The sequence below is a fragment of the Carettochelys insculpta genome, chromosome 12 (genome assembly GCF_033958435.1).
Source record: "Carettochelys insculpta isolate YL-2023 chromosome 12, ASM3395843v1, whole genome shotgun sequence".
In the NCBI taxonomy this organism is placed as follows: domain Eukaryota; kingdom Metazoa; phylum Chordata; order Testudines; family Carettochelyidae; genus Carettochelys; species Carettochelys insculpta.
Window position 1 is genome coordinate 367,434 of NC_134148.1, and position 11,877 is coordinate 379,310.

An 11,877-nucleotide genomic window follows, 5' to 3' on the forward strand; every position below is an offset into this window, starting at 1 on the left:
AGGATGGAGAGAGACTGTTCTCAGTAGTGACCGATGGCAGAACAAGGAGCAACGGTCTGAAGTTACAGAGGGAGAGATGTAGGTTGGACAATAAGAAAACCTATTTCACCACGAGGGTGGTGAAGCACTGGAATGCTTTACTTAGATAGGTGGTGGAATCTCCATCCCTAGAGGATTTTAAGTCCTGGCTTGACAAAGTGCTGGCTGGGAGGATTTAGTTGGGACTGATCCTGCTTTAGGCAGGGGGCTGGACTAGGATGACCTTGTAAGGTCCTTATCAGCCATAGGATTCTATAAGCTCTGAATACTCCACTCTCTGGCCTCCCAGGCTAAATAAGATGAAATTCAACAAGAACAAATGCCAAATACTTCACTTAGGTAGGAACAATCAGTCACACACACAGAATGGGACTGAAGAAAGGGACCCGGGGTCAGCCATCTGATGCTGTTGCAAAGAAGGGAGAAAAAGGAATCATCATTCTGGGTTGTATTAACAGGAGCATTGTAAGGAAAACATGAGAAGGAATTCTTCTGCTCTGATTAGGCCACTTGAGAGTGGAGTATTGTGTCCAGTTCTGGGTGCCACATTTCATGAAAGATGTATTGAAATTGGAGAAGGTGCAGAGAACAAGAATGAGTAAGATCTAGAAAACATGACCTACGCAGGAAAGTTAAAAGAATTGGGTTGTTTAGATCTGCAAAAAAAAGAATTCTGAGAGAGGGCATGATACCAGCTTTCAAGTGCCTAAAAATTGTTACAAGAAGAGGGAGAAAAATTATTCTCCTTAATCAGATAAGACAAGAAGCAACGGGCTTAAATTGCAGCAGGGAAGGTTTAGGTTGGACATTTGGAAAAACTTCCTAACTGTCAGTGTGGTGAAACACTGGAATAAATTGCCTATGGAGGTTGTGGAATCTCCATCACTGGAGATTTTTTATGAGCAGGTTAAACAAACATCTGTCAGGGATGATCTGGTGCTTGGTCCTGCCATAAGAGCAGAGAACTAGACCTGATGACCTCTCAAGTTTCCTTCCAGTTTTATGATTCTATGTCCTTCTGCATGTGTATCACTGCCTAAGCTGTACACACACTTGCATGGAAGCCTCAGAAGGTAGGTGTGTGAGCAACTGAGTACCTGGAACAAGACTGTATAAGAAGTTGCATGCAGCTTCATGTGCAGCCCTCTTGCATGTGTTTGTAGGGAAGGACTTGCAATCAGTGTTTCTACACTCTAAGTTATTATTATGGTAAGGCTGAAGGTCACAGCATCAGATTACTGGGAGCAACTGCCTGACTGCACACAACTGACACAAAGATGGGTGTAGTTGCAAAGGTGAGTAAAGCTCAAGCAACAGACTGCGATACGACCCCATAAAGCTGAGAGTCTGGATATTTACTTTTCACACATGCATTTCCTGGGAGCACATTTCACTTTGGCTTGTCAGTTTTCTTTGTTCACATGAAGGGTTTGTAGCTTGGACAGAGTGCATGCAGTGAAAGTGTCAGACACACCTCTGCCCAAGCACCTCAGTCTGGTACTACTCCACCCCTCGCTATCCTGCCCCCTACACATCTGTAAATGCACCTCCATGCTACCCTCTGCCATTAAAAGTCCTCCCAGTCACTTCCAGGGCTGGGCCAGAGCCCTTTCAGATCTGGCATGCAGTATCCCTACCATCCTACGTCAAATATATTTATCCAATATAAACTGCCCACGGGCTTACATTTCTATGTTCTTTTGTGCTGATGATTGTGAACCTCCAAAAATCAATTTCCAAGAAGGGGTTGCACTAGTGTAAACCTAGGCAATCAAATAGACAATCTGGCGCCTTCAAAATTATTTCATTCCTCATCAGGTTATGATTTCTCCACCTCTCTTCTTAAAGGTGCTAAAATGAACATGGTTTTCCTTGCGCACAACCTCAAAAGTTCGCAGAGCAATTTTTAAATTAAGCAATGGGGGAATGCTGATGATCGGTGCAGAGAAGCATGTGTATTGGATAGAGACTTCTCTTAGAGGAGAGTCTATTGATAGAAATTTTCTATGTTCTAGTAAGGAGGAGAGGGTGGAAGAGGTTAAAGTATGGGCTAGATCAGGAGAGAATCTCATGAAAGAGAATCAGGAAAGGGCAGACAAATCAATAGGGAAAAGCTTTTAAAGTGCTTATACACAAATGCTAGAAGTCTGAATAAGAAGATGGGTGAACTAGACTGTCTTATATTACAGAAGGCTATTGATATAATAGGCACCACAGAAAACTGGTGGAATGAGGACAATCAATGGGACAATCAATCATACTGGCATATAAAATATATGCGAAGGACAGAACAGGTCATGCAGGTGGCGTAGTGGCACTATAAGTAAAGGAAAAATGTAGAATCAAATGAAGTAAAAAACTTAAAATGAATCAGAAGGGTCCATAGAATCTCTATGGATAGAAATTCCATTCTCTAATAAAAATATAGCAGTAGGGATATACTATAAACCACCTGACCAGGACAATGATAGTGACTATGAAATGCTCAGGGAGATTAGGGAGGCAATCAAAATAAACTCAATAGTAGGAGATTTCAGTTATCCTCATATTGACTGGGTACATGTCACCTCAGAATGAGACGCAGAGATAAAATTTCTTGATACCTTACATGATTGCTCCTTGGAGCAGCTAATACAGGAACTCACAAGCGGAGAAGCAATTCTTGATTTAGTTCTGAGTGGAGTGCAGGATCTGGTCTAAGAGGTAACTATAAACAAGACAGCTGGGAAATAGTGACCATAATATAACAACATTTAACATTCCTATGATGGAAAGTACATCTCAGTAGTCCAATACTGTGACATTTAATTTCAGAAAGGGAAACTATGCAAAAAAAATAGAAGGTTAGTTAAATGAAAATTAAAAAGGTACTATGCCTAAAGTAAAATCCCTGCAAGCTGCATGGAAACTTTTCCAAGATGCCGTAACAGAAGCCCAATTTAAATGTATATCCCAAATTAAAAAGCATTGTAAAAGACCCAACAAAGGCTTAACAACCATGTAAAAGAAGCAGTGAGAGATAAAAAGGCATCTTTTAAAAAGTAGAAGTAAAATCCTAGGGAGGAAAATAGAAAGGAACATAAACACTGCCAAATTAAAAGTAAAAAGGCGATAAGAAAAACCAAAAAAGGAGTTTGAGGAACAGCTAGCCAAAAACTCAGAAAGCAATACCAAAATGTTTAAGTACATCAGAAGCAGGAAGCCTGCTAAACAGCCAGTTGGGCCCCTAGACGATTGATACGCAAAGGGGCACTCAAAGATGACAAAGTTTTGTGGAGAAACTCAATGAATTTTGCTGCAGTCTTCACAACTGAGGATATTAGGGAGATTCTCAAACCTGAGCCAAAATCTGAGGTGACAAATCTAAGGAACTGTCCAAGACTGAGGTGTCATTAGAGGAGGTTTTGGAACTGACTGATAAACTTAACAGTAACAAGTCACCAGGATCAGATGTCATTCACCCAAGAGTTCTGAAAGAACTCAGATGTGAAATTGCAGAACTGTTAACTGTAGTTTGTAACCTATTCTTTAAATGAGCTTCTTTACTCAATGACTGGAAGAGAGCTAATGTAACACCAATATTTTAAAAAGGGCTCTAAAGGTGATTCCAGCAATTACAAACCAGTAAGTCTAATGTCAGTACTGGGTAAATTAATTGAAACCATAGTCAAGAATAAAATTGTCAGACACATAGAAGATAATAATTTGAACATAATTTGTTGGGCGAAAGTCAGCATGGATTCTGTAAAGGGAAATCATGTCTTACTAATCTGTTAGAGTTCTTTGAGGGAGTCAAACGTGGAAAAGGGGGATCCAGTAGATACAGTGTACTTGGATTTCCAGAAAGCCTTTGAAAAGGTCCCTCAAAGGTTTTTGCATAAATTAAGTTGTCATGGAATAAGAGGGAAGATGCTTTCATAGACTGAGAACTAGTTAAAAGGCAGGAAACAGAGGGTAGAAATAAATAGCAAATTTTCAGAATGGAGAGGGGTAACTAATGGTGTTCCCCAAGGGTCAGTTCTAGGATCAATCCTATTCAATTTATTCATAAGTGACCTGGAGAAAGGGGTAAACTGTGAGGTGGCAAAGTTTGCAGATTACACTAAACTGCTCAGGATAGTTAAGACCAAAGCAGACTGTGAGGAACTTCTAAAGGACCTCACAAAACTGAGTGATGGAGGAACAAAATAGCAAAATTTAATGCGGATAAATGTGAAGTAATGCACATTGGAAAACATAACCCCAACTACACATACAGTCTGATGGAGGCTAATTTAGCTACAACTCATCAGGAAAGATCTTGGTGTCATGATAGATAGGTCACTGAAAAACACCCATGCAGCATGCAGCAGCAGTCAAAAAGTAAACAGGACATTAGGAATTATTAAAAAAGGGATACAGAATAAGACTGAGAATATCTCATTGCACTCATGTAAAACCATGGTATGACCACATCTTGAATTCTGCAGGCAGTTGTGGTCACCTCATCTCAAAAAAGAAATACCAGTATTAGAAAAGTTTCAAGAAGGGCAACGAAAATGATTAGAGGTTTGGAGCAAGTCCCATATGAAGAGAGATTAGAGGCACTAGGACTTTTCAGCTTAGAAAACAGAAGACTAAACGGGGAGATGATAGAAATATGTAAAATTATGACTGGTGTGGAGAAAGTGAACAAAGAAAAATTGTTTACTTGTTCCTATATCATCAGAACTAGAGGACACCAAATGAAATTAATGGGCAGCATGTTTAAAAAAATAAAAGGAAGTTCTTCTCACAGCGCACAGTCAACATGTGGAACTCCTTGCCAGAAGAGGCTATGAAGGCTAGGACTAGAACAGTGTTTAAAACAGAGCTAGATAAACTCACGGAGGTTAGATCCATTAATGGCTATTAGCCAGGATGGGTAAGGAATGGCATCATGAGCCTATTTGTCAGAAGCTGGTGACAGATGACAGGAGAGACACTGCTTGATTGTTACCTGTTCGGTCTGCTCCCTCTGGGGCACCTGGCATTGGCCACTGTCACCAGACAGGATACCGGGCTGGATGGAACTGGTCTGACCCAGTATGGCTGTTCTTATGAGAGCACCAATATAATGTGTGGTGCTCACACCTGCCTGGGAATGGGGCTTCTCAGTAAACATCTACTGCAATAACAGTATGGGAACACACAGCATGATTTACATAGGTCCTACACAAATAGGAGCTGCCCCTCGTTTAGTGAGAAAAAAGATTCTTTTTTTCCTTCAGAAGATATTTAGCATACTGGCTTTGCCTAATTGTAACAGCACAACTCAACCATGTCCTTTTGGCGACTGCATAGCAGCAACACTTAATCCCTGATGCAAGTAACCAAATTCTGTGTACCAAGGCATGTTTTACTTCTTTATTCTGACAAATAGAAATAAATTGAAGCATGACTGTCCTCTGCCCTTTGACATCATTCTATACATTTCACAGTACCAAAAATCCAAAGAACTGTAAAACAGAGTAGCCACCCTGACCAATCCTCATCTATTAACTGACACAATTATGACCCTCTGGCCAGTCCACAGATATCCCAGGCTTCACCACTCTAACCTGAGGTTTATTTGCCAAACAGTGTATTTAATTCCAGATAGTAGAAGAGACATGGCCTTCATTCCCTACAGAGCCTATACTGGCAGAGGTCCTAGCATAGACACAGAGTACACTAACTGGAGTTTTATTACCAGCATAGACTACCAGAACACCCCCTGAACTACATTAGCTGTGCAGACAAAAGCCCTCTTCCGGTCAACGGAGATGTACCTCGACTGGGGTTTTGTCAGCATGGCTGTACTGCTGAGATGGGAATTTTCTTCCACATATAGCTACATTGATATATGTTTCCAGTGCAGACCAGCCTTAGGTTTTTAGCAGAACAGGACCATTTCCTGGATGTCGTGGGATGCCCCAACCACAACAGAGATGTCATCTGTATCTCCTCAACCTCCCACACCATCCAAACCACCAGATGCAGACTTATCAGCCAGCTGCATCTAGGACTGCCCTTAGGTATTATGGCAGCCCTGAATACCTGAGTATGTATCAGGAAAGCAACTCCTGAGCCACCCAATGGACACCAGTCCTGCATATATGTGTTGCTCTGAAATGAAGGAGGCAACCTTCAGTATGCCCCGAGCTTTGATCTTATGTTATTTCTCCTGCTGCAGGGGGTTGGTGCATTTCACTACCTTCCTGCAACCCCACCTTCCTTTCTTACTGCTATATATAGTCTCCTACTGGCACTTTCATAGCATGACTCACTGGTGTGACAGCCAAGTTTTGAACAAAAGGTAATTAGACAGATACTCTACCCTGCAAGCTAGATTTATTATTTCTGACAACTGAGGTAAGCCCTCTGTGTATCTTACTTCCCCCTCCCACATGATTCTCCGTGTCCCTGATTTCTCCTGTTGTACATTCAGCTCAGAGGCACATTGTCCTGTGACATCCTGAAAGCGCCAGCCTATTCAATGCAGATGATGACCAAAGAGATGAGCAGAGACCAGCCTTCTGGCCAGCATGGCATCTCAACTCCTTACCTGATCTTTGCTGCAAAATCAGATCTTATAACCAAAGCCAAGAAGCAGCACCTTAGGTCCAGAAATAAACTTTCCCAATACTCACACAGTGACAAAGGGCCATGGCACATTGCCCTTCCAGGTGGCTGGCAGGTTGGTGGCACTGTGCCGAGTGACAGAGATAGATTCCTTCCCAGCATGTGCCAGGTGCCAATGATTGGTTTCTGAAGTTCGCACAACCTCATCCATTTCTGGGGGTGCCTCCAATACCTGCCAGGTACAAGCAGAAGGAACTTCAACATGTATTCTTTCCCAGGGCAAATTCACCTTCTACTGACCCATATCTCCAGCTCTGTTCTACAGGCTCAGAGCTGCTGAGCCTGCATATTTTTGAGACTACTTGGAGAGAGGAGTCTTTCCAGTGAATATAAACACGTCAAGTGCTCCTGCCAATGGACTCAGTCCCAGAGCAAGAGTAAATTCAAAGATGTCACATCTCCTTGCCCTATTTACATGTAACTCTGATGAACACCCTGCACGGATACAAAATTTATATCTGTAAAAATGAGCCAAGGATATCAGCATCAAAACTGGCCAGTATTAAGGGGATGCCCACAAATGTTCAGGATTTTAAATAAAAAAGTTGTACCTGCATCTGTATCCACAAAAATGAGCCATGGATATATTCACATCCACATCTGCAGATACGGATGTCTGGGAATATCATCATAGAATCATAGAACAACAGAGCTGGAAGAGACCTAAAAAAAGCCATTGAGTCCAACCCCCTGCTCTAAGCAGGACCAAACTCATCAGATCAGCCCCGCCAGGGCTTTGTCGAGGCGATATCTGTGGATTTGCAGGATTCTACCCCTGGGACCTATGAGAGGAAGTGCAGAGGAAGAAAAGTTCACAGATCAGGACAAGAAGCTGAGTTATGGGCCCACAGCTTCCCCAACAATGCCCTGCCAACCTGCCTCATCCCAGTCTAGAAGGGACAGCTCCTCAGGGCAGGAGTAATCAGTTTGCATGGCTAGGTCAGTACTTAGTTTCTCTTCTGAAATTGCCAACAAGGGGGCTAATTATCAGGGAACAGGAAGGGGGCTGAGGCATAGACAGAGGAATGTGAAGTTCAGAAGGTAGAATATGAGTGGGTGGGGAGTTTGGGGTGTAGCAAGAAGACTGAAGGGGAAGGGAATGGAGCAGAGAGGGAGATGGGATGGCTAGGAGATTCAGGAGCAGCAGATTGGGAGGGAGGGAAACAGGGCAGCAATAGAGGTGGGGGTATTGCAGGCATATACTGGCAGCAATCCCACTGGCACACGTCCCACTTCTGAGGCTGGGGAGGTTCACTGGAGTAACCTTGGAGCAGCTGTGGAGGGTCTGCATCTCAGGGATGCACTGAAAATTGAAGAACACACAATTTGGGATAGGCAGCCTTCCACACAAGTCACTAAACTCAGAAAGTATCCAGCCCCCCCCCCCCCCCCATACAAGGTATTATCATAAAAATCCCATGATCAATTCAGCCCAGATCATTTTTGATGCCTGATGGGCAGGCAGAACTCTACCTTGGAAGCTCTTCCCATGTTTGGCTTCAGACAGAGGGCAGCACTCCAGGCACGTCCTCTCCCAGTGGGGTTCCCTGCTCCCTCTGAGAAGGGAGCTGTTCAGAAATGGGTCAGGAGCAGGCAGCACAAGAGAAGGCCGGAGCTCTATGTCCCTTCCAGTGGGAGGCTAGAAGTACAAGGTCTAAATAAAAATCCAACCACTCTGCCCAGCATTGACCACCTGGCTGAAGAATGAATGAGGTGGGGAAGTGATTCCTCATGGCAATGGGCCTATCCTCTAATTCCCTGGAGCACAGACTCTTTACTATAGCCAGGCCTAGGTAAGAAACACCCTCAGCCCTCCCAGGCCGTGTCTACACTAGCCCCAAACTTCGAAATGGCCACACAAATGGTCATTTCGAAGTTTACTAATGAAGCGCTGAAATGCATATTCAGCGCTTCATTAGCACGCGGGTGGCCGCGGCACTTCAAAATTGACGCGCTTCGCCACCACACGGCTCGTCCCAACGGGGATCCTTTTCGAAAGGACCCCGCCTACTTTGAAGTCCCCTTATTCCCATCAGCGCATGGGAATAAGGGGACTTCAAAGTAGGCGGGGTCCTTTCGAAAAGGAGCGCCGTTGGGACGAGCCACATCAATTTTGAAGTGCCGTGGCCGCCCGCATGCTAATGAAGCGCTGAATATGCATTTCAGCGCTTCATTAATAAACTTTGAAATGGCCATTTGCATGGCCATTTCGAAGTTTGGGGCTAGTGTAGACGTAGCCCCAGTGGCACCATGGTCACAGCCACAATATGCAGCACAGGTGCAAGAATGCGATTGGCCATGAGAGTTCTGAGCTGTGTGACGGCACTGTGAAAGTGGCAGATGGACAAACCTGTCTAAACCAGCCTCTCAAACTTCTGGAGACCACGAACACCAAACAGTAACACGTTTTATATGGAACACCTAAGAAAAAAATTGTCAGCCAAAAAAATTAATAAATAAAAACCACAGCAACATACACAGCAAACCCAAAATGAAGTAGTTCAATCAGGTATCATAGCAATGAAGTAGTAACATTGTATATTTTCTGTTAGTAAAACCATGCTCGTGGCACACCTGCGAGTTGTTCACAGAATACCAGTGTTCTGCAGAACACAGGTCAAGAAACACTGGTCAGCACAATGCCCTCGCCTGCTTCACAGCTGGTTCTTTTAAGCTGGCTGTAGCCACATGGACCAATCCCCAGCCAGTCTGACCTGGTTACACCACCATGATCAGCAAGCTGCCGGCAGTCTAGTTCTAACCTGGGAATAAACAGGCTCACAGCAACGGTAAAGACAGAACGGCTCCTCAAAAGCAGTTGGCCTCGCCAGCTTCTTGTACTTTTGGCTGAAGTTACCAAAAGATACCATGCTGTCAGTCTCACTAGACGTGGCAGATGCGTGACAGCTTCCAACTGCTAACACGCTCATATGTACACAAACATACACATGCACAAAAATAGGCATGCACATGAAACAGGTACACACATGTAAACACGCATACGCAAACACACATATACAAGCACACACACAAAACGTGTACACATGCAAACCTGCACACACATATGGAAACATTCAGAGATGCTCTCACACATGCATGCACACACACTCGTGTCTTATGAAACATACAATGAAAACATCTCACGATTCGTGGGGAAGAAGCTGAACTAGGCTAGTGTAGCTGTAGACATTAGGCCCCCATATGGCTGATTCAGCCCATTCTGCTGCCAATTCCTCAGAGATCTGCCAAGCCCCTTCCTCATCTCAGATTTCCCCATTGCTCTCTCCTCCTGTGCTATGCCAATTGGCCTCTGGTCCAGGTGTTTGTTAAGCAAGCTTCTTCCCTTCTTCATGCTTTCCTCCATTGTCCCCACCCGGACAGCCTGTGTCATACCCAGAATTTTGCAATTTAAGACCTCAAAGAAATTGGGATCCCACATTAAAGCTATGGTAAGAAAAGGAGATTGCATCCCTTACCCTTTTTCACCACTGTAACTCAGGCTGACTGATATGATCAGACAGATCTGCAAGTTTTTACACTGCCATTTCCTGACTAAACTCCACCACACAGAAGTGATCATAATGAAGCTTTCAGAACCACCTGAACACAGAACCAACAGCTCCAGCACATACATGGAACACAGAATCATAGAATCCTAGGGCTGGAAGGGGCCTCAGAAGGTCATTTAGTCCAGCCCCCTGCCTAAAGCAGGATCAACCCCAACTAAATCATCCCAGCCAAGACTTCATCGAGTTGGGACTTAAAAACCTCTAGGGATGGAGATTCTACCATCTCTCTAGGTAACACATTCCAGTGCTTCACCACCCGCCTGGTGAAATAATTTTTCCTAATATCCAACCTACACTTCCCCCTCCTTCACTTCAGACCATTGCTCCTTGTTCTGCCATCCATCACTACTGAGAACAGCCTCTCTCCAGCCTCTTTATAGCCCCTTTCAGGAAGGGGAAGGCTTCTCTCAAATCACCCGCCACGTTTCTGTTCTGCAAACTAAATAAGCCCAAATCCCTCAGCCTGTCCTCATAGGTCATGTACTTAAGACCCCTACTCATTTTTATTGGAGATGGTCCAGCATAGAGCAACGCATCCACATCCTTTCTATGCTGGGGGGTGGGGGAGGCCACGCAGAACTGGACACATACTCCAGAGGTTTGTCTACACTAGCTCCCTCCTTCGAAGTAGGCATGTAAATGAGTCCGAGAGGTGATTTGCAATGAGGTGCTGCGCTACATATGCAGCACCTCATTAGCTTAATTCTCACTGAGTGAACTTCAAAGTTGCAAACTCGGAAGGCCCACGCACTTCACTAAGTAGCTGCACAACATCGAAGTTGACTTGATGAGAATTAGTCTAATGAGGTGCTGTATATGCAGCGCACCACCTCATTGCTAATCACTGCTCAGGCTCATTTATATGCCCCCTTCAAAGTGGGGTGGGGATGCTAGCACAGACAAGCCCCAGATGTGGCCTCATCAGTGCCCAATAGAGGGGAATAACTTCTCTAGGGCCGTGTCTATGCTAGCCAAAAACTTCGAAATGGCGATTTCGAAGTTTACTAATGAAGTGCTAAAATACATATTCAGCGCCTCATTAGCATGCGGGCAGCCACGGCTGCCCGCAATTGACGTGGCTCATCCAGACGGGGCTCCTTTTTGAAAGGACCCCACCTACTTTGAAGTCCCCTTATTCCCATCTGCTCATAGGAATAAGGGGACTTTGAAGTAGCCGGGGTCTTTTTGAAAAAGTCCCCTTATTCCTATGAGCAGATGGGAATAAGGGGACTTCAAAGTAGGCGGGGTCCTTTCGAAAAGGAGCCCCGTCTGGATGAGCCACGTCAATTTCGAAGTAAAGTGCTGCGGCCGGCCGCATGCTAATAAGGCGCTGAATATGTATTTCAGTGCTGCATTAGTAAACTTCAAAATGGCCATTTGCATGGCCATTTCGAAGTTTTTGGCTAGTGTAGGCACAGCCTAGATCTGCTGGAAATGGTTCTCCTAATGCACCCCAATATGCCATTAGCCTTCTTGGCTACAAGGGCACACTGTTGACTCTCATCCACTGTAATCCCCAAGTCCTTTTCTGCTGCACTGCTACTTAGCCAGCCAGTCCCCACCCTGTGACAATACCTGGGATTCTTCCATCCCAAGTGCAGCACTCTGTACTTCTTGTTGAATCTCA

The 11,877-nt window shown here is 44.4% G+C and overlaps 1 protein-coding gene across 1 annotated transcript in view; it reads right to left on the reverse strand.

The window, feature by feature from the left end:
- The window catches only part of CCDC33 (coiled-coil domain containing 33), a 305,981-nt gene extending 297,809 nt beyond the window's left edge, over window positions 1-8,172 (reverse strand). Inside the window, 2 exon segments of the mRNA XM_075006670.1 lie at window positions 6,690-6,853; window positions 8,155-8,172. Coding sequence (XP_074862771.1) covers window positions 6,690-6,853; window positions 8,155-8,172 — 182 coding nt within the window.
- Between the last annotated feature and the right edge of the window lie 3,705 nt (window positions 8,173-11,877).